General features: G+C 40.9%; 1 protein-coding gene across 3 annotated transcripts; it reads left to right on the top strand.

Annotated features, from left to right (window-relative positions):
* The first annotated feature begins 105 nt into the window (after nt 1–105).
* triqk (triple QxxK/R motif containing) lies at nt 106–22,298 on the top strand. Of its 3 annotated transcripts, XM_061760847.1 has the most exons (6): nt 106–239; nt 2,079–2,272; nt 15,637–15,699; nt 17,146–17,220; nt 17,331–17,416; nt 19,779–22,298. In XM_061760847.1, the coding sequence occupies exons 4-6, from the start codon at nt 17,160–17,162 to the stop codon at nt 19,884–19,886; spliced, it is 255 nt and encodes an 84-aa protein (XP_061616831.1). In that variant the 5' UTR covers nt 106–239; nt 2,079–2,272; nt 15,637–15,699; nt 17,146–17,159; the 3' UTR covers nt 19,887–22,298. The 3 variants fall into 3 exon arrangements, with proteins under 3 accessions (XP_061616831.1, XP_061616832.1, XP_061616828.1); XM_061760848.1 differs by lacking the exons at nt 106–239; nt 15,637–15,699 and adding an exon at nt 1,544–1,562; XM_061760844.1 differs by lacking the exons at nt 106–239; nt 2,079–2,272 and having other exon boundaries at nt 15,490–15,699.
* Nucleotides 22,299–22,745: the final 447 nt, after the last annotated feature.

Genomic DNA, 22,745 nt, shown 5'->3' with positions numbered 1-22,745 from the left:
TCGTGTGTGAGTCCCGATTGACAGCTGTCATCACTAATGAGCCACACCACTTTGATTGACAGCTCCCTAGCTCTCCAAGCTCCGCCCACCCCTCGCCCAATAAGCGGCCCATTGACTTTACGACTGCACTTTCCCTGAACTTCGGCGTCCGAACGCGGCGTCGTTCGCACCAGCCGCGCGCGCGGGCGTCGACAGCTGCTCACAGGCGGACTTCGAGGCAATCAACAGAAGAATAAAAAGTTAATTATGAATGAATTAAAAGTGGATGTGTAACGGCTGCGTTTAGGAGCGCGTCAGGCGTGATGGATTCCGTGAATTAGGCGTCGTAATTGGCTTCGCCGGAGCACTTGGGCATCCCCGATGGAACCGAAAGGGGCTTACGTGTACATTATGTAGCACTATTAACCTCTTGATATACAATTTGTCCCCCACTCACGGCGCGGGTACAAGGACATTAAGGCAGCTCAGATCCCCTTTTATTCGACATTTGCTGATATATGGAATTCTATAGTGCGGACATTAATATCCTGGATAACACGAAGCAGATGAAAAGTACCTTTAAAACAAGAAGTTTATTACACGCAGTAGTAAAATACAATAACTTTTCTATACTAGCCAGCCACCAAGTGCTATTATGTTAGCCACTAACATTTGGTGGCGCTAACTAGCTAGAAAGCTTGCGACTGAAGCTACCAGCTAACATTTTAAAACACCCACAACTGTTGTGAGAGCGGAAAAATGAGTAGCAGCTAGCTAGCTGTTTGCAGCTAACAGTTAGCAGGTAGCTAGCTGGGTTGTGATAAACATTAGCAGCCAACTTTAACTTTTAAATAGCTCCAACTGTGTTCAAATTGTAAAAATAAGTGTCATATAGCTGGTTGCTACCAGCTAACTTTAGTGGGTAAATAAGTCACACTCTACTGTTTGCAGCTAGCTATCTAGCTCATGAATAATATTTGCAGCTAACATTCTTAAACACCCACAACTGTTCTAGAAGTGCAAAAATAAGTGGTAGATGCCTAGTTGTTAGTATCTTGTGGCTAGTTAGCTAGCTAGCTACCATACAACATTCTATGCTTGCTAGCAAATACATTTTTAAATCAGTCAACTGTCGTACGAATATAAAAAATGGGTCAAACTACCTTTGATAACAGTTTGCGGATAGTTGCCTCCCATACAAGTATAAACAGAAGCTAACCATTGCATAAACAACCAAACAACCTAACTGAGCAGTGCCAGCAAGACCCTGTCAGTGAACCAAAACCTGCCGCGAGTACAATGTAGTTTTGCATTTTCGCTAAAGTCACAAAAGTAGCCCCACGGCAAATGACCGCTAATTAGCGACTTGGCTACGCTAATCACCTTTCCGCCTTTCAGCGACGTGAACAATGAGTTCCTTTATTGGCGCATCAAGCCGCTAAGGTATCTCCTTTGTCGCTTTCCCGCTCGTTTTCAATTAAGCGGCATGCCCATTTCCATATGCTAATGAGTGTCATATTAATTATTCTGCAATTGGCTAATTAGCCGCTCTGGATGAAGGCATTGTTCGTGACACGGGAAAGGTGTGTGAAGTTTTTTTTTTTTTTTTTTTTTTGCTGGGCCGCGTCTGAGTCGATCCTTGCCGACGTTTTTAATAATTGACGCGTCCCGGCTCGCACAAAAGATGTGCACCCGCTAAACACCGCAGCCCCTCCCCCCATCATGTAGCGTTCACGCTTAGCAAGCATATGGTTGTGTAATGAGCTTGTAAAATAGTAATGCCAAGTGGCCAGCATTTTCTTCTTCTTCTTCTTCCTCCCTCCTCTTTTAGGCGCGATTGATGGGCAGTCATCAAAGTTTAGCAATGTAGCATCGTCCATCTGTCTCGTATTCGTGGTTCAAATTTGTTAGCAAAAAAAAATCGCTAGGAACATGACTCTAAAATGGCTGCTTGGACCCAAAAGGCACAGGAATGGCTTCCCGTTGACCTATGTGATTGTAGCAGGCTGAGAAATGTTGCGCAACCCTAGTTGAGGATAAGCGCTTCACAAAATGGATGCATGGATGTTAATGTGCATTTTTTTTTTGTCCTGGACCAGGACAACACGTGGAATTTTGGTGGTAGCTGAATGTTAGCATTTTGGTGAAGAAGCTAACAACGGCATTATTTTCAACATGACCACGCGGACGCCCACATATTGGTTGATTTTGGATGGATTGAACTGACGACGTGGCCCATCCCTCCTCCTATTCTTCCTCATCTTCCTCTCTTCTTGGACCTCATCAATAATGTGTGAGCACGCACACACACAGCAACACACATGAAATATGTATATATTTATTTTTCAATAATACAAAAAAAACAAAAAAAACCCAAGTATTTCAAAGATAGTCACTGCTGAAATGTTGATGAGTGCGCCGCCAGACAGAATTGATTCTCGTACACGACGTAAACACGAGCAGCGCCGTGATATCGGAGGCACGTCGTGCATTCGGAGCGGGAAAGCGGAGACATGCGCCACGTGCACGCAGGAGAAGAAATCAAGCAAAAGAAAATACAAAAATACAGTAATAAAATAAAATAAAACTACAATATTCAAATAATAATAAATAATAATACAATTCGAACAGAATCATGGAATACAATCAAATCAAAACAAATAGAAATAAATCTAATACAAATAGAATACAAAATTTAAATGATATAGTATGTATGTAAATGTATTAAAAACAAGCGAACAAAAAAAATACTACTAAAATACAAAAGATTTAATGAAATAAGAGAAAAATAAAAACTTGGTGAAATGAAATAAAAAAATGATATAACATAAAAATCAACTCAAACAGACAAAATTAAAATACAATACATAAAACATTATAATAGTAGTAATTTGTTAATAGTAATAAAATACAAAAATGCTAATAAAAATCTAAGGTGAAGGAATAAGAAATGAACAAAATGAAACAAATGAACCACAATAAAGCTACAACTAATACAAATATATTGAAAATAAAATAACTTAAATAAAAAAACAACAACAAAATAGCAATTAAGATAATAAATAGAAACAGTAAAAAAGTAAATGGAAAAAAAATAAAATTAAAAACTAAAAGTTACAGAAATACAAATTATGAAATCAAATAAAACGTAATAAATAAAAAAATGAATTAACAACAAATCAAATAAAATAAAAACAAACAAAATAGATTATTTTCCCCAGCATTTCTGACATCACAAAATTTGAAAAGCATGTTTGTTTAATCCAAATGACAGTGCGGACGACCGCATAGCGTCGAGGCCGACAACGTTAGCGTTAACGAGCTACAGCGACAACGTAGCAATATTTTAAAGATATTACACGTTACATTGCTTACCTTAGCGAAAACAAACATCTGCATAGTCAAATTGACGATGTGATACCCTCAGCCTGTATTTCCAGTATTTGGAATGTTTTTCTCGCATGGGAAAATGTCTGTGAGCCGAGCCTCTCCTGTCCCACTTGCATGTCATTTTCCCAGCATCCTCCCCAACCTGTTGTTTGCTTTTTCTTTTGTGAAAATCACTTTAGCTGTGATGTTTCCACACTCGACGACGTCTGCTGTGTCTTTGTGTGGAAAAATACACACACACACACGCACAAAATGGACTGAGTTCAATGTCAAAACCCAAGGAAGTCACGGCTGTCAGCGTGGCCAAGCGAGTGCCGCTACGGGTGCCCATTAGCGCCATAAAGCCGACAAGTGGACCCCAGAGGGCCGAGGGGGGGTGGGGGGGGGGGGCCTGTCATAGCCGCCCCTGCTGGGAGTTGGCGTCCGGCTGCTAATCTCTCTGCGCCCTCCGATCAGCTGGCACCACCAAAAAGTAACTACTAGCATAACGTTAGCATTTTGGCTAAGAAAGCTAATAACAGCGTAGCATTATTTTACGTGTAGTGGTGCCCGGATTAAAGAGTGTCCCAGTTTACACGTTTTTCAAATTAGTAGTATGACGTTAGCATTTTGCTCTAACTTATTTTATGTACAGTAGTACCTTGACTTACAAGTGCCCCAATTTATGAGATGTTTTTCAAAAATTTGTATTTTGGCTAATAACAGCGTAAAATTTTTATGAACAGTGGTACCTTGATTTAAGATTGTCCCAATTTACAAGTTTTTCAAGTTACAAGCTGTTTTTCAAGTTAGTAGTGTCACGTTAGGATTTTGGCTAACAAGCTAATAACAGCGTAGCATTATTTTACGTACAGTGTGCCAGATGATGAGCCGTCGCTCGGCCGATTTTCTGCTTTATCTTGCGAACAAATGACCACCAGGTGACAGTAGCGAACTTCACAACCAAGTGTGAAATATAGCTAACAGTTGTTTATTGCCACTCCTCTTTGAAGTTTACTGTAAAGTTAAACATAAAACAAAGAATTAAACATTGTGTGTTTAACATGAGTGAACTTCAGGCACTTACTGAGAAATAATATTTAAAAAAAAAAAAAAAAAATGCCCGGGGTAGTGTGTATAAATAATGTTTCTACTAATTACAGAAGATACATTTTTTGAAGCGTAGCATAGTGTTTTATCCATATACCTGCAAAACCGCAACAAAATGATGTCACAGAAGATTCACTTGGCCGTGATAGAAGTAGGCAGAGAACCCGGATGGATGGCTTTGGATTTTCGAGTGCCAGCCATGATGAAAGGCGCCTTTTGAAAAGACCCTCGCTGCTGGAAAAGTGAGCAAGAAGGAGCTGAGAAAATGTTGTTTGAACGGCTTCTTTTTTTTTTCACATCAATTAGTAAAACCTGCTTTTTCCTTCCTTCGCGGAGTAGCGCTTTGAGTGTCGAGGACACTCTGCGAAATTGCCACCACAAAAGAGAAACCTGTCATTACGATCTCTTTTCCAACAAAAACACACACTTCTATGCAGCCACAAATGCAGATTCTGGATAAAAGTAGGACCTATGAACTCTGACCCTCAAAAATCAACAAGAACATAACATAATTAAATAGAATGTAATGAAGGGAACACTTTGTGCATCTTGATTTCATGCATCAATTCAATGGAAATGAATCCTTCTGGTGTGTGCAATTTGGCCACCGGGTGGCAGTATAACGCACACTGATTTCTACAAATTACAACATTTAAATTAAAGTTGCTTTTGGAGATTTCCATGATTACAATTTTAGTTAATCACTTCCTCCGTTCTAAAGCCGCATTTCATTACATTTTATCATGTTTTGTTATGAATTTATTATTTGTGTAAAGAGCAAATATGTGGTTAATTCCCAAAATAATGATCTATGGTCTTCATCCACTTTTTATTTATTTATTTTTTTTATTTTAAGAGGAGTCCTGTTGACGCATTCATTCAAAATTTACAAAAGTCATCGAAATGTGACTAGTTACACTACTTTGAGAAAGTCATTGAAATAGTTACACTACTATTTACATTTAAAAAAGGGGAACTGTAACCAACTACATTTCCAAAGTAATCTTTCCAACGCTGAGTATAAGACACACTCACGTAGCGCTAACCCGTTCATTTACCGCACTTTAGACACACACACACACAAACACACACACACGCACGTACTCTGAGTCACGTTGGAAGAAAATGACTTTGAACTTGATGTCAGCCGACGGCGAATGCAGCCGGGCGGGGTCACGGCTTTTCTTTGCGAGGTGAGATGAGGTGTCGCCGTTTGATGACCGCTGGGTTTGACAGCTATCATCGGGCAGGAGGCGGGCTGCAACCTCAACTGGTCGCCAGCCAATCGCAGGGCACATACAAACAAACAACCATCCGCACTCACAGTCACACCTACGGGCAATTTAGAGTCTCCAATCCAACGGGGAGAACATGCAAACTCCACACAGGTGGGGCCGGGGATTGAACCCGGGTCCTCAGAACTGTGAGGCTGACGCTCTAACCAGTCATCCACCGCGCCTAATTAAAAACATATTAACAATTAGAATAAAAGCATAAAGCCCATCTTTTTTGTAAGAGTACCGTTAAAAAAAAAATGCAAATGGCTGACGACGGAATGAAAACCACAACGCTGCAGATTAACAATGCCACACACACATACACATACACACACATGCACACACACACACACTCAAACACGTAGACGCACACACACACATTTGATTAATTGTATTCGTGCATCATTATGCGGCAGCCTGCTGCTAATTAACTTAAGCGCGCTTTTGCATATTGCACTTGTTTAATTTCTTCACGGGCAGTGCCATTAATTAAAAAAAAAAAAAAAAAAAAAAAAAAAACCCAAAGAATCATTTTCATTGGGAGGCCATTTCTCGCCTGGCTTTCATTTGGTGCCGGATGCGAAACAAAACAAAATGCGACCAACAAAATGCCCGCCGATGCGTGACGATTTGCTCCTAGCAAAAGCGGGCAACGGTTGACTTGTTTTGACAGTAATATGTAACATTTTTTCACGATTTCAAACTAAATTATTTGGCAAACATGTTGCATTTAAAAGAAGACGTGACATTTTGTATTTCAAGGCATTCTTTGGCATTTTGTGGAAAATTGTCAAATTTTGTAAAACGTACTACTAATGTCGAATTTTGTAAAGCCTTTCTGAAGACATTCTTGTATCTGTGAAAAAATTGGCCCATTATGACAATGTGTCCGTTTTGAAATGATTTCCCACCCGCGACAGATGGCGCCTCGTTTTGTCATGTTTGCTCGGAAGTCATTTGGGTTTCATCGCGCGAGCGTTAACGGCCGCGCGGTAAACACGTTTCGGGCCCAATAAAGTCGAGCGCGGCGCAGGCGCACGCCGTCCTGCCTCGTAATCACGTGACGATGACTCGTTTGTGTAAGCGACGCGCATGGCAGGAGAGCGACACGAGCAGACATACACGAGTCAACGAAAGTCTGTCCGTTCACATAAACGCGGCTTAGAATATAAATCATGTAAACCAAACGTAAATCTGTCCGTTCACATGAAAATACAATACAATGCAAACATCAGGCTGTCCAATCCGCAAAACATAGAAAAAGAAAAAGTTGTGTTGTTACTCAGCCACTCGCCTGAACACACACACACACACACACAGCGAGGTTTGTTTGTCGTCTAAAAACAGCACTGTAATTTAGTGCAATCAGACAGTCTGTACAGGCTCCTCACCCGGGGCGCTACTTTTGTGCATGTGTGTGTGTGTTTGCGTGTGTGTACCCTGCAGTGCAATAGCTGTCAACAACAACCCCCCCCCCCCCCCCTCACCCCCAATACGGTGGGTCAGCTGTAAGAGTCGCACAGTGTCTCCATTATGCACCATGTGAGCTGCACCACGCCTTCTTTCTATACATCCGTTCGGATTTTACTCTATAGGAAACGACTTCTCCTTTGATACTTTAGTGCACAAATTTAATCAAATAATCAAATTTAGGGGATTATTTACACATATTTTGTAAAGTATGTCGTATGTCAATATTTAAAAATAATCCGCAATAGTTGAACCGCGATATAGCAAGCGAACGCTGTATAAAAGCGTATGCTCGGTCCGTTTGATATCCTGTGGTGGCAGGAAGTAAGAACATGACCATATTTGGGCACGGTCATGGAAATGGAATGTGAATTGAGGAAGGTCATGTTTGTTGTGACGGCTTAGCGTCATTAGCTTGGTTGCACCCCTGTATTAGCCAACAATGTAAACACCAATCATATGACATCAAACACAAGAGCTGCCATATTGTCTGTCCATTCGCATAAACACACACGTTTTTTTGTTTTTGTTTTTAGCTGTGAGATTGATGTGTTAAAAACAAGAGCCGCTCTCTCTCTCGCTGTGATCGCAAAGAAATATTTATTTTCTCCCGCTGTGAAGCACTTCGGCTCAGCTGCTTGACAGAATCTACCCTCGCCCCCCCCCCCCCCCCCCTCCCCAAATCCTGAGTGCCTTCGCTGGCTTTTGTTGTTGCCGTTAATATTTCACGCTGAGTCGTTTCAATATTTATGGCGCTCGGCGCATTTGAATGCGGCCGCCGCGTCCCCTGAGTGGCGCCCGTGTGAATTTTCAAGTCGTGAATGAAACGTGAAGTTTACAATACATCGCTGCCGTTCTATCATTTCAATTGACATTGTTTTTTTATTTCCATTCTTCTGGGCCTTTAATATCCCTTGTCCATCAATTTTTTTCAAATTTTTTTTTAAAATAATCTTTGATGTACTTTTATCAGATTTGCAAGATAACTTGGTTCGAAAATGCACAGAATGTCCTTTTTCAAGCTACAGGTATATCTCGATCAATTAGAATATGCTAGAACAATCCATGTATTTCAGTACTTATATGTTATATAGTTATACAGTAAACACGGGGCAATTATTTTTCAGAGGGCAAATTTCTGCCTAATTTTTACATTAAAAATAATTTTCATTGTTTCTTGATTGTTTGTTTCAATTAAGCTTTTGGCAATTTATTGCGATGCACCTGTGTCTTGAAAAAGGACATTCTGATCATTTCTCCTTGGTTTCTCATTAATATGCGCCATGTAAATAAGCTTGTCTTTGATTGGTTGTGTTGTCTCACTCAAGTTTACGAGTGGACGCTGCTAGCTCCCTCTCTCTTTCGCCAACTTTGTGCGAAAAGCTCCGACAATGGCGTCCGCTCACGCAAATTAGCGCGCAACTTCGAGCGATCCGTCCCTTCCAAATGTGTTCCAAATGACACTGTTCCGGCGCCGGCTTATTAAAGCCTTAAAATGTCGAAGCGTCCCATGACAGCCGCATTGTTACGAATGTAACCCTCCGAAGGCCTAACGACCGCTCTCTTGACAAGCGGTCATTCAGCGGCAGCTGATTGGAGTGAATTAGCTGCGGGTCCTGCCGTTAGCATTCAAAAGGCCAGCGGGGGAAAAAAAATAAAAAATCCGCTCCACTGACTGGGGGAAATTTTTTTCCAAAATGGACGTTTCTGTGCCAGAATTAGAAAAATGGTTCACAGGAAAGTGAGAATATGAAGTCAATCATTGAAGCTGATCACGTGAACGTTTTAGCTTCAAAGAGCAGCTCAAAAATCATTCCGAGGCACTACTGGCCTCTGAGGTTACCATGGCAACCCTGCTGTATTGGTTTGTAATATTTGGCGGGCTAGCCAGGACACCTGTCGTACTTAGCATCCGTCCATTTTCTGTACCTGTTTATCCTCAGGGTGGCGGGCGTGCTGGAGCCTATCCCAGCTATCTTGGGGCGAGAGGCGGGGTACACCCTGAACTGGTCGCCAGCCAATTGCAGGGCTCATATCAACAAAGAACCATTCGCGCACACATTCACACCTACAACCTACCATGCATGTTTTCGGGATGTGGGAGGAAACTTAGCATCCGTGGACTTGCCGTTTACCACATAGCACATACTGTAAATACAATATCACACTGTCTAATGTAACATAATGATTAAAGCACTCTATGAGACAATTGTATCTTTAAACAACACTTTCAAAATTATAAGAAGGCAACAATGACTTCCTGGACAATTGTCAATAGCGTTGTGTTAGCATCCGTTGACTTGTACATATCAGCCTTTAGCGTGTCCGTTCGTTGTCGAGGCGTCTTTAGCTTCGGCTAGTAACGTGAGCGTGTTTACCGTGTGTCAATTAAGTGGAAAATGGAAAAGAGCCACTATTCGTTGACTTAAGGTGAGTCCGTAATTAAGCAAAGTTCAAACAGGAGAGCCCTCGGGGGGGGTTTAAAAAAAAAAGGGTGGGGTGAGGTGAGGGACATTAATAATTCACAGTATTAATTTAATCACATTTCATATGCCGAGTTGCCTCTAATCCCAATTTAATGACTAATTAGACACTCGGAGGTTGATTGGAGCCAACCTCCCAGCCAAGGCCGATTGGACTCCTCTGAAATGTGTGTGTGTGTGTGTGTGTGCGTGTGTGCGCGCACCCCATGTCTGCTAATCAAAACGTTATTCAGCACACCGTGTCAGGAATCAAATGAGTTTTCCCGCTGCTTCCCTCCGACTAAAATTTGAAAGTTAAATATGTGAGGACTCAAGGTAAACAAGTCAAAAAAAGTATTTCCAAAAATATTTACTAGGCTTCATTTATTGAATTTTTTTAAATAAATCATTTTGTTGTAGTTTTCTATTGATCTGATGGATCCCAGATTGCCCATAATGGCCTGGCCGTTTTATAGCATAATTGCTCGATTAAGTGTTAAATTTGATCGTCAATTGGTCTCTTTCAAATTGATTTGAAAGTCTGCAAGGCCACAAGTCGAATCACCGATCAACCTTTATTTAAATAAAAGCCGCTCTGATGAAAGGACCTTTTATCGTTGTTGCTTTCATTCATCTTTAAGTCTGGAAAATTGTGAAGAAATAAATTCATTTGGTGGAGATAATTCCAAATAAACAATAGTGTCTGACAGGGATGATTCTAGAATAATAATTTGAAAAAAAGGAATAAAATGAATAGAAATAGTTGTTTGTTATTACCAAATGTATTTGGATTAATTTTTACATGACTATGATTGAGCCCAAACATATCAAAATTCAATACATTTTTATTTCATCAATAAAATGTAAGCAAATATTGGAATTACTTACTGTAATTTCATTAAATTTTATTGAATTTATAACGGTTAGTCGGGGCCCCAAAAACCAAAACATATAAAAGTAATTAAAACTTAATGAAGAGATTAATAAAATACAATAAAACGCAACAAATTCAACAAAATACATAACCATACAAAAGAAATACGATAAAAGTATAATCAAATGCAATAAGAATACAACAAATACAATTAAATGAATTACAAATTACAAAATGCATTAAAATATGATAAAAGCACACTGAAATGCAATTAAAATACAATCAAATGCAATACAATAAAAAGGCAAATATTACATTAAAATACTCAGACATTAAAATGCCATAAGAATGCCACAAAATGCAATAAAATACATTTGAATGGAATAAACTGTGATACAATGCAACAAAATATATAATAAGAATATAATAAAATGCAATTGATATTTTATTATGCACAAAATGACAAAAATACACTGAAATACAATCAAATGCAATAGTAATGCAATAAAAATACAATTAAAGACAATAAAACTACAATTAAATGCAATAATAAAATATCAAAAGTTGCATGAAACTACAATTAAATATCAAATGCAGCAATGATACAACAAAACTCAATAATATGTATTTAAGTACAATAAAAATGCAAAGAAATGCCATGCAATACACTGTAATAAAAATACAACAAAATGCAATAAAATGTTTATTTTTTTCCCCCCTTTGTTTGCAGTAAAATAACTTGTGCAATCGTTTTGCAGTCGCGTTGTTGTCAAGCAACGGGGGCGTATTTGGTTAAGCCCATAAAAAAGAAGAAAACAAACAAAAAAATCTACATTGTTGTGAGCGTGACATCCATTCCTCCGGTGGGAAGCGTGAAAAGCCGTCTCCAAATTGTGCCGCCATGAAAGCACATTACGCCGTTCACGTTGCACTCGCGCTCCTCGGGGAAATATTCTTTCGGGTCATTACTTTTCATCAACGTTGGGCGGGGGGAGCGGACGCGTCCGGGCCCGCCGCCGCTATTGTCCCGCCTTCGCCTTCCTCGCTTCGTACGAGAATGTTACAAGTCGCGCAATCCCTAAACGCCACTTGCGTGGGAATGTCAATAGCGTTCCGGCTTTCCGGAAACGAAAGTAGCGACGTCGTGAGGTGCTCGTGTAAACCAGGAGATGTTGCTATGCTTGGAAAAAAAAAAAAAACAGAGGGTTATATTTAATGCAGAGCGGCGTTCAAAATTATTTTCAAATGCAAGCTTGAGCTGTCAGATGCGACGAGCAAAATGTCCAGAAAAAGCCCACTAGAACATCTGAATTTGCTGACTTCCGTTTAACATGAGTTTGAATGAGATGCCGCATGGCTTGACCGAATTTTATTCACTAAAACCATCATTGAAAATTGTCAGCATTAAAGCAAAGTAACTGCGAGAGTCAAGTGCAAATTTTGTATTTTTTATTTTTTTGCTTGATCGGAATTATTAGCTGAAAAGATAACATTCGCTATCAGAGGTCGTCAGCAGGTTTTAAAAACAAAACAATGGACGTATGTTTTGCTTACTGACAATTTGATTTGGACTTGACGTTATTAGTTGAAAACCTTCACTTTCATTATCTAAGGTCGAGTAATGGCAGTTGGCGGATTTTTGGCTTGACCGATTTTTGTTCATTAATGAAGATTGCTGTCGGGTGACGTATTCAAACAAAGTAACGGTAAGTGTCAAGTGAACACACGTGCAGGGTTTTGTTGCTTTTTTTGCTTGCTGGCATTTTGCATTGGACTTGAACGCAATTCTAAGATGAAAACATTCCGTTCATTGTTAGTCGCCATTAAAACAAAGTAACGGCAAGTGTCAAGCGAATGATGTTTTTTTTTTTTTTTTTGCTTTCTGACAATTCAATTTTTTGTTTGACTGTAATTTTTCGCTGCAAAAATGTAATTTATGATCGAAGATTGTTGGCAATTTGCGTATTAAAAATGGCCAAGTGAACATACGTGTTTTTCTTTCTTTTTTTCTTTCTCGCTGGCAATTGGTTTTGTCCCGACAGTGAAAACATTGCATTTGTTGTCTTGCTCAGAGTGAAGTTGGACTGTCATAGCCATCAATCAATAACCCTCGCCCCCTCTCCCCAATCATCCTCGCCGCACGCTTCCGCGTACAGAACGTGGCAAATTACAGGCCGGGTTTCGGCTCACGCTGCTCTCATCCTCGGCCGACCGCCGCCGGTTGCCTTGGGGGAGGGCGACCGATCCCTCCGGTCCGCACGCCTCCCACCGCTGAGCATGAATCACGGCCGTCACTCCGACAGCCGCTGCCTGCCCGCCGCCAAGCAGACGGACGAGTTTGCTTTTATTGATCGGTAACCCAAACGGGGGGAAAGTTGCCGTTCCATAAGAGGTAGTATTCACCCATGACAGCTAATTATAGCTTTTCTTTCAAAAGTACATTTTATATTTAATACAGAGTAGTGTTTAATTGCCCATGCGACCCTCCCCGTCCTTTATTTGCTGTGTGATGCGGGTGACGTCCGGCCACCCTCGTTAATTATTCAATTGCGAACGTTGCGCTAGCCCCTAGCTTTTGAATTTAGCTTTCCTTACAATAAACATTTTATATTTAATACAGAGCAGTGTTTACAAATACGCTGTCCAACTCTCCTTGTCCTTTCTATGCAAATATGGACATCTGGTCACCTCGCTAACCACTTCAGCTGCTCGCGTCATGCTAGCACTTAGCTTATTCAGCTTTTTCTCGCAATACTCATTTTATAATTAATACAAAGAAAGATTTACAAATACACTCTTTGTCCTTTCTTGCAATTCTGGACCTCTATCTATCCTCGTGAACACTTCATCTGCTTGCTTCATGCTAAGACCTAGCTTTTTACCTTAGCTTTTCTCGCAAGACTTATTTTTAAATTTAACACGGATCGGTGTTCACGAACACGCTGTCCGACCGGCCATGTTATTTCTTTTCAAATCTTGACGTTTCTACGTCTGGTTACCTGAATGAACAATTTCTTTTCTAGTTTCTAGATTCATGCCAACCACAGGCTAGCTCCTATAGCCCAAAAAGCATTTTACATAAGCGTGTAAATATGTCATTGTATCCACTGCGGGTTGATAAATGAGATACAAGATACTGATATAAAGTTTAGGCTGCCAAGTTGATCGCATAAGCCCACTTTTGCGCGGATAATAACTGGAGTGAAGCGAGACTAAATCTATCGGCTGATAACGTATCTTCTCCAGGTCCCTGGTGTAAGACGCTTAACTTATATAAAAAAAAAAAAAAAAAAGCTCATTTGGCTGGCTGTATCTGCGCTGATACACTCCCTCCCTCGTCAATAAGCGGCTGCTCGAGCGCTACACGGAAAATGAGAGCGGAATATTAAACGGGAAATACTCCCTGCGTGTTCTCTCCTCCAGGCTAGCAATATGACTTTACACTGCAGCTAATAATGACTAGCTCTGATTTAGAGCCTACTGTATAGCCCATTTATTTGACGTCTATTTTCAAGCAATTCGTATATAAACCGATTTTAAAAACATTATGAATGATTCCATATCGTTTAGTCTGGACTAACATTTTAGCGTCCGTAGGTTTCGCGAAGGTTAGCCAAGCCTCATTGTGTTGCTGATTTAACGATCGATGCACTTTCAAACTTTTCCAATTGTCTTTGTTATTTATACACGTCAAAATCGAATTGGGCATTTCCGATACATGACTTTTTGCGTACATCGCCATGCCACATATCCATCGTATCGGGGTTACTTGAATCGTGCCTAAAAACGTGAAGAAACAAATAGAAATGTTAAAAGTTGGGATGTATAAGGATAACGTTATGGTACTGGTATTTGCAGTTTTCAACTTTGTTTCAAATTAGAAATGATAAAAATCCAAAACAAAAAACACTTTGACATATTGCTAATCTGCTAGCCAGAGGCTGAGCCGCACTGTTGTTGTTTACACTGAACACATTATATAAATATAATCCAAATACATGTATACCGCTAATTTGAAGGATTTAAATCTGTGCAAAAATAGCATAACACATCACCTTCACATCTTTTAATTCAAGTCCGCACAATCAAGAGTAAATCGTACTTAGTATTTTCCCGTTGAAACCAATAATGCATTTTTTCTTCTCTTCATATATATCAGCGTGACAGGGCACAGCACGTTTGGTTTGTTTCACTCAACAGGAGAAATTAATCACGCGCACGCTACATCCAGGCTGGAGTGCATTAAGTGACTCGAGCACGCTGAGCTTGACGGCCATGTTAGGACAACACAGTCGAGGGCCGCCGTCGATGCTGTTTGTTCACGTGTCAAACTTGGGCGTCATGGCAACTTGAGCGGGTAACAAGTTGCGTGCTTATGCCCTGTGTGTTTATGTGTATTGTTTTTGTTATTTTACTTTTTTTTTTTAAACGGAATAATTTTCATTTTAAATTATTATTCTTACCCTTCTGTGCCGATTGGCTGAGTTAAAAAAATATTGTTCCTTGTCCATTTTGGCTCAAGATCTGTATTGACACTTTAGTAATTTTTTCAAAATGTGTGTTTATTATATTATAAAACAATATGCTTTATTATTGTCATGGATTTATTATTAGGTATAATTTATTATTGGTATTATTTATTATTGTTAGCTTTCTTCACCGATTGGCTTGGAGGGCTCACACGGTTCTACTGCCAATGTGGCCATTTTGGCTCAAGTTACAAAATATGTTTTCTTTTCCCCTCCAAATTAACACATATTGTTTTTTGCTGTTTAAAAACCCTAATATCTTTTCAGAAAAAATATTGAAAAAAACCAAACATTTTACTTTCGTAATAACAATCGTTTGACCAGAAACCCACTTTTCCCCCTCATTCTCCCCGCCCTTTCGTCCTCCTATTGGCGGACGCTACCAATAGCCGCATCTGATTGGACGGAATCCCCGCCTGTCACTAGTGTAGACGTGGAAACCCGGAAATCGCTGCAAAAACAGTGCTGCGCTGGCGTTTTGGAAGAAACGCAGAGCAAAGTACAAAAAAAATGCAGTGTTTTTTTTAAAATTTGTTTTGTTTTTGTTGACTCGCATGTGTCCGCAGCGTTCCAGCTGTTAACTCGTCTACGCAGCCACGCAATACACAACTTGAAAGAACCCGGACTGTGTGAGTATTTTTGGCGAATTGAATGAATGGAAACTGTGGGAGGATGTTTTGCTTTTTAACTTGGAATAATGTCGTGTGTATTTGTACAAAAGCTAACATTAGGGGCTCCTAACTGCTTTTGTGCTTTTCTCTCTGACTGGAAACATGTCTCCCGTGAGAACGCATCGGTCTGCACGCTCCTTGAGCATGCTAATTCCCTTTTTTTCTTTCTTTTAACTTTTTTTTCCCATTAGAGACTCGACAGTATTCCCCCACTTTTGTTTCACGTGAACGCACGAGGATGCTTTTTAAAGTAAAAAAAAAAAAAGAGTAAAATTAGTGTTTTGTGGCCACAAAATAGTACTTCGAATGCATAATATACAATTGAATCATGGCCACATCGAATTTTTGTTGCCAAAATGTAGCATTATACACACGTTATTGTGTTATTGTGGCCACAATGTAGTACGTTATACCTAATTCCTGGCCACAAATTACTGTTTCATGCACACGTAACAAAAGTTATATTTGTCAACATCTTTCAACAAAACGATCCTTTTTTTTCTTTTTAACCCCAGGAAAAAAAAGGTGCTGCCAGTATTAATTTAGTAATTAATTTACCGTGGCCACATTTCCCCAAAATAGACACCTCTTTCTAAATAACGGCTACATAACTAAATAACTGGAGTATATAAACACCCCCAGGGCCTGACCCTGATTTCAGGAAATGTGGCCTTTCCGCTTGGATGCAAATATCCTCCTTTAATGCTAACACTTAGCTAATTAGAGCCTCCCGCTGCGGCGGAGCTGTCGGGCAAATCAAAGCCGAGCGCGGCCAGAATGGGAAGCAAGGTGTCAATCAAACGGATCGCGAGTGATGTGCTCGCAGATGAAAAGGTGACGAGAAGGAATGAACGGAATCCCGCCTCGCAGATGTACCGGAATAAACCAAACGTCCCATCTTTTGTTATTCTCACCGTCAGACTTGGAAGTGAATGTCTTTCATGAATGGACCCGCACACAAAAGTCTCAAGAAAGTCCATGCACGAAAAGAAGTCAAAGTAATATGAAGAGAATTACAACCACATCACTTTGTCTTATAGTCCCCTAGCTTAATGCTAAAACGCTAGAACTAAGTTGTATCTCAAGGCACTCCCGTAAATTTGGAGGATTTCAAATTGTTGTCATTGTGGCGATGTTTGATGACTTTCTATAAAAAGACAAAACAGTCCTTGAAATTTGGGAAAATTCAGCCTTTGTGCGGCATAAAGTAAAGTTTATCAGGAGAAAATGCACAACAAATTCTCAAGAAGACGTGCCGGAGAAGACACGGAGAGAATGTCGTTTTGGTTTGAAGCCATTTTGGCCATTTCCAGGGGGTCCTTCTTAGAGATTTGTTCCGATTGTTACCAAATTTCCTGACAAATTCTCATTTTTGTCTCTTTTTTGTTTTTGTAATTCTTTCAGGCTGAAAACGCAGAATGGGGAAGAAGGACGCCAGCGCCACCAACCTACCAGTCGATCAGTACAGGAAACAGATCGGTGGGTTCCCCCGCTTTATAAAGCGGCCATTTTAGGCACCAAAATAATGAATAAATCATGCAAAAAAAAAACTAAAACAAAAAAAAAAAAAACATTTTTTTTTGCAACAGGGAAACAGGACTACAAAAAGACAAAGTCGGTCCTGAAGGCCACGCGGCTCAAAGCGGAAGCCAAGAAGAACTCGTCTGGATTCAGGGTGAGATTAAGTTCCTTTCATATCTTTTGGGGGGGAAAAAAAGAATCCAAGTCTGTACCAAGCCCCTGCGCGCTGTAATTGAGTGCAAATATAGCACTATTGTTCCGTTCCGGTGTGTGAATAATTGGTAGCCTTACCTCATTAATATTCCGCCATCCTGCCGGCGTCGTGCGGGGAGGATTAAATGCACGGCTGTGATGAAATGGTCATCTTTAAAAAAAAAAAAAAAAAAAAAAAAAAAAAAAGTGCATCGCTGAGACACGGCAGGGCCCCATTAAGAACGTCTTTAATCCAATTAGATTAGTCGCTATCTTGAAATATTGATACGGCTCGTGAATTATTCATCTTTTGACATGAAGACGAGGGGAGCGTCGGATTAAAAATACCTCAGGGACGGACGGGGGGGGGGGGGGAATTAAAACGAGTCTCGGACGTCGTTGGCCTCGAGTGGTGTGGTGTCAAATTCAGCCTGGATGTGAAAGAGTCATTTGGGTTAGTTTTGGGTTCAGGGTAAGGGATTAGGGTTTCTGCCTTGGGTTTTGAGTTAGGGTTGGTGTTCGGATTTGCGGCTAGGGCTAAGGGCTAAGGGTTTCGCATTAGCGGTAGGGTTGTCCCGATCCGACAGTGTGATTAGAAAACGGGGTTGGTCACGTCATTTCCGGCTGATGGGTTTCGGGTGAAAAAGATCAGGTGTTTAAATGTTGCCAAGTTTGAAAGGTTACAAATAGAGCTGTGTAATGCAACGCTAAATATTGTAGTGCTACATAACAACATCGACCGTATGCAATCTGGTTAGCGCCGTTGCTACAGTAACGTAGCGTCCGAGACGGTAACACGACAACGGTCGCTTTTCCATGACGTCATCCTTGCGCCTCACATTCCAGGCACGACCAATCAAGCCGCGTCTAATCCGACTGTTACGTTCGTCTCACTTTTTTGTACCGTCTTCTTACTGTACTGCCGAAGGATCGGATCAGGACTCTGTATCAGACGATTTTCAGAGTCAAGCGACTCGGACTCGGGTGCAACAAAATGTGATCGCGACATCCCTAATTAGGGTTTCGGGTTGGGCGTTTGGTTTTTAGTTTGCGTTGAGGGACAGGGTTAGGGGTCAGGGTTAGAGTTGATCTTGTGGTTAAGCGCTAGGAAGAAGAGTTTTGGCTTGGGTTTGGCTTTAGCGTTGGCGTTTGTGGGGTTTTCTCCTTCCATTCTCCTCCCCGTCCTCCACGCCGGTCCTCCCTCTGTTGTGGAGGCAGCTGGCCTCCCTCCGTGTCGCGCCAAGCCCACGTAGCGGCATGAGGAGCCAGCAGCTGCCAGGACAGCCTGTCTGGCGGCTGTGCTGCTAGCGGGGCCGTCTGGACCACTTGGCATGGAGAAGCGTGGAGCGAGAGAGAGCGAGAGAGAGCGAGAGAGAGAGAGAGAGAGAGAGTGGTAGACGGGCAGGACTTGTGCGACCGCAACTGTGACCAGTCGCCGGTGACGCGTGCTGTGTACACACAAATACGCGCGCTGCTAGCGGTGGCTAGGGATGGGTCGTGCTACATGATGGAATTCCATCAATATAACGTTTGTCATTCACGTGAACATGTTGTGCGCTAGGTACTGTATGTCTTTAGGCAGCACTAGTTTTCTGCCGAAAAACACGAAACGGGACATAAATGATCTGTAGCACTAGCTACAAACATGGAATGCTTGAATAATGAGCCAAGTTTGATGTCATACAATTTTTAGTCAGTAATTGAGAGCGTCCCGATTAGTTGGCTGCCTAAACGGGAAGTCAATACAGTTCCTCTGCTTTGGTTTGCTTCGTTGTTTTTTTTTGTTGTCGTCGGCGCGCCTCCGCCGGCGCTGTGGCCCAGTTTGTTCTTCTCGAGTAGCCCCCAATCAGCACTCTCGCTTTCCTTGAAGAACCTCCAACCTCATCCACTGCTGATGAGAAAGTTTAGTTTGCTAATGACGTTGGGCGGAGAAAGAACGAGCGGAGAAAGTCGGAGTGGCCCTAATGAAACTCGAGCTGATGAAGATTGTTGCACTCCAGCAATCCCGTCGTCAAGTGGACCGCGGCGCCACTCGTGCGGAAAGCTTCCGTTCGGGAGGGACGATTAGACAATTGAACGGCAAAAAATGGCTTCTTTGAGTTTGTGATTGCAGCGAGACATCTTGAGTTGAGATTTTACTAGGATCTCTTTTGAATTTCCTCTTGAAAAATACTTTTTTTGTTTGACTTTTCAGTGAGGCGATACCTACTTGCTTCCTATTTTACTTACTGCACTTATTCGGTGACTTATTGACTTTACGTACTTATTGCCCTCAATTACTTCCTGAAGAACCCGAGTGACAAAATGTTTTCTTATCTTGCCAGGACGCCTTGCTGGTCCTCGTGGCCATCGTGTTCTTTGTCGTCTGCGTCTACGCCTTTTTCTACCTCAACCTCAGCAACGAGATCAACATGGACACGGACGTGGACTGAAGCCGACCGCGGACTTTGTAGGAGTGAAGTGATGTCGTCGGTCTTCCAGACACTTCTTTAGGTACACCCGCATAATACAATCACATCCAAGGCCATCCTAGCAATCCTGCCAAGGCTTATTTCACATTGCAAGCTTTTATTTACAACTCAAGGCAATAACCCTCCCGCTCTGCTCAGCAACACATCGGCGAAACCCATCCTGTCAAAAGTCAGAGCTTCAAAAGAAAAGCACACCGTATAATAACACAGCCTCACCACACTTTCTTTGGCCTCATGGTGGCTTGTTTTGATAAACGAGCGCAGAACATAGTCTGTTAAATAAGCCAAGAAATTGTGATGCGACTGTATTGTACTCGTGTGCTTTTATTTTGAAGGCCTGACTTTTGACAGGATTTTACACTGTTTTCTCTATGTAAAATTCTTTTGCTATTATTCTCTTTAAAATGTAACTTTTTGTGTTAATATTTTTGGGTGTCTGGAACGGATTAATTGGATTTGCATTGTTTCCTCTGGGAAATATTGCTTTGGTTTTCGTACAATTCCGTTTCAACCGGACTTTCTGCAACGGATTTATTATGAAAACTGAGGTTTCACTGTAAATAATAATTTCAGTGAAAATGAAAAAAAAGTGAAATAGAATAATTTCCCGCAGCGCAGTGTTTTGGAATCACGAACCCTCCGAAGTAATTCTGCGGAGTCACGTCCTCTCCTCGGAAAAATGTAAATATCCCGTCATGGAGCAGGAGACAATCACATTTCCAGTCACATTCCGGCGCACCTCCCTCTTCCGTCACCCCGGCGGATGCGTGCCAGATTGGAATCCGTGCGCGGAATAGCGATGGGCGTGTTTCTACCTGGATTAGCATCGCAAATACACCGCTTTCATTTTGAATGCGAGCGCCGGCGTACGGGAACATTTATGCGGCAGCGGCGACTCCTTGGCGAGAACGCGCCTGTCCGTCAATGCTTCCTTTATCCCGCCGTGAGCGCTCTCCCATGACCTCTCACCTCCACTGAAAGGCTGCATTTCAAAGGAACCATTATGATAAGCGAGCGGGCTTTTCATCCGCACGCCGCCGCCGCCGCTCCTTCCTCTTCAGTCGCTCGCGCTCGTAAAAGACCTTCAAGACATCTCACCTGGGAGCCTCTAATATATTCTTGTAACGCCGTAACAAAGGCGACGGATGCTTTATGTGTACGACTGATTTACACATGCCGGACACTTCATTAGGTACGCACCTGATGCACGCAAGCTTCAACCATCTTGTTTTGGGCTGCACAAGGAAATATGTCGCAAAATGGCAAAGAAATTAATGTCTTAATGTCATGATTACATTTCAGGACAAAAGTCGGAACATTACAATATTTTTTTTCCCCAACAGGATGCAATGGCATGAGAAAAAAAATGTCCTAATGTGCGAGAAAAATATTGGAAAAAGTCGATTTTTTTGGGGGGGGAAAAATTCGGAATGTCACGGGAAAACTAAAAGTTGTAATGTTGGAAGAATTTTTTTAATAGTGTTTTTTGTTGTAAGAATAAAAAAAAAAAAAAAAGTGGTAACATTACAAAAATAAAAAAAGAAAATCACAAAATAAGTTGTTGTGTTACACGAAAGATTTTGGGAAAACTTGAAAATAATAGTCGTGATTTGATCAAATTTGATGTCACGAGAAAAAAAGTCCTATTTCATGAGAACATTTTTTACAAAAAAGTTGTAATGTTATCAGTGATGATTTGAAAAATGTTCAAAAAAATTGCAATAATATTATAATAAAGCTCAAAGTTGTAAAGTTACGAGAATTTGTGGGAAAAAAATGACCACAAAAGTCATTTTGCAAGAAAGCGTTCCAAAAAAAAGTCATGATTACAAGAATACAAAAAATGGTCGTAATTACAAAACAAATTTGGCCAAAAAAATGTATGAGAATATTTTCAAAACTATCGTCATAGTGTTACAATAATGATTTCAGAAAAAGTCGTGACTACGAGAAAATGGTCAAAAAAAGGTCAGAATCATAAGAACAAATTGAGAAAAAAATGCTATGAGAATATCTTCAAAACAATAGTTGTGATGTTACAAAAAAAGATTTTGGAAAAAGTTGTCATTTGACAAGAATTTATTTCAAGTTGTAATATTTCGGGAAAATTTGGGGTGAAAAGTCATAACATTGTGAGAAAAATAATGTGACTAGAATGAACCCAAAAAGGCTTCACCCACACAACATCGCGACTTTGTTGTCTTAAAACGACGACATTTTCCAGTGCGGCCTTCATATTCTGCTCATTAGAATATGCGGCCGAGTGTAACGTGAATTATTATCTCTTTATATTTGTCTCATTTGAATTTGTCACCAAAATGATATATCTGTGTATAATAAATGCAAAAAAGAATAAAGCATGTTTTCTTGAAATGTGATTTTTCACTCGTACTTCTTTTCCGCGTCATTGTCATTGAAGTTTTTTTTAAAATTGTTTTATATTGCGGCGCAGTTAAAAGCAGGTGTAGTCGTTATCTTCAGCTCTTAAAAGGTAATGGATATTACAACCTATAGCCGCTATTTGCTTTTTACGGCCTTCCCATTATTCTCTTTCACGTTGCTTCATTTCGAAGCCATAAACGCGGAAGTCGCGGCTGGTTTAGTGTCTCGTATTAACGTCCTCGCGTCTGTTAAAGGACGCCGTCGTCGGTCGGGATTAACGGAGGGACAAAATGTCGGTCGGCGTCGTTTGAAGGCTCACGACGGCGTCGAGAACGGGGCGGGTTGTCGCTGCTTTGTGTTAATAAATCAAACGCTGACAACAACAAAAAGGAGATCGCAAATGTTGCGTTGTTGTCTATCTTGTGTTTGATTCGCTTT

This window comes from Phyllopteryx taeniolatus, chromosome 21 (genome assembly GCF_024500385.1).
Source record: "Phyllopteryx taeniolatus isolate TA_2022b chromosome 21, UOR_Ptae_1.2, whole genome shotgun sequence".
NCBI lineage: Eukaryota > Metazoa > Chordata > Actinopteri > Syngnathiformes > Syngnathidae > Phyllopteryx > Phyllopteryx taeniolatus.
This window is presented reverse-complemented; position numbering and strand designations above follow the sequence as displayed.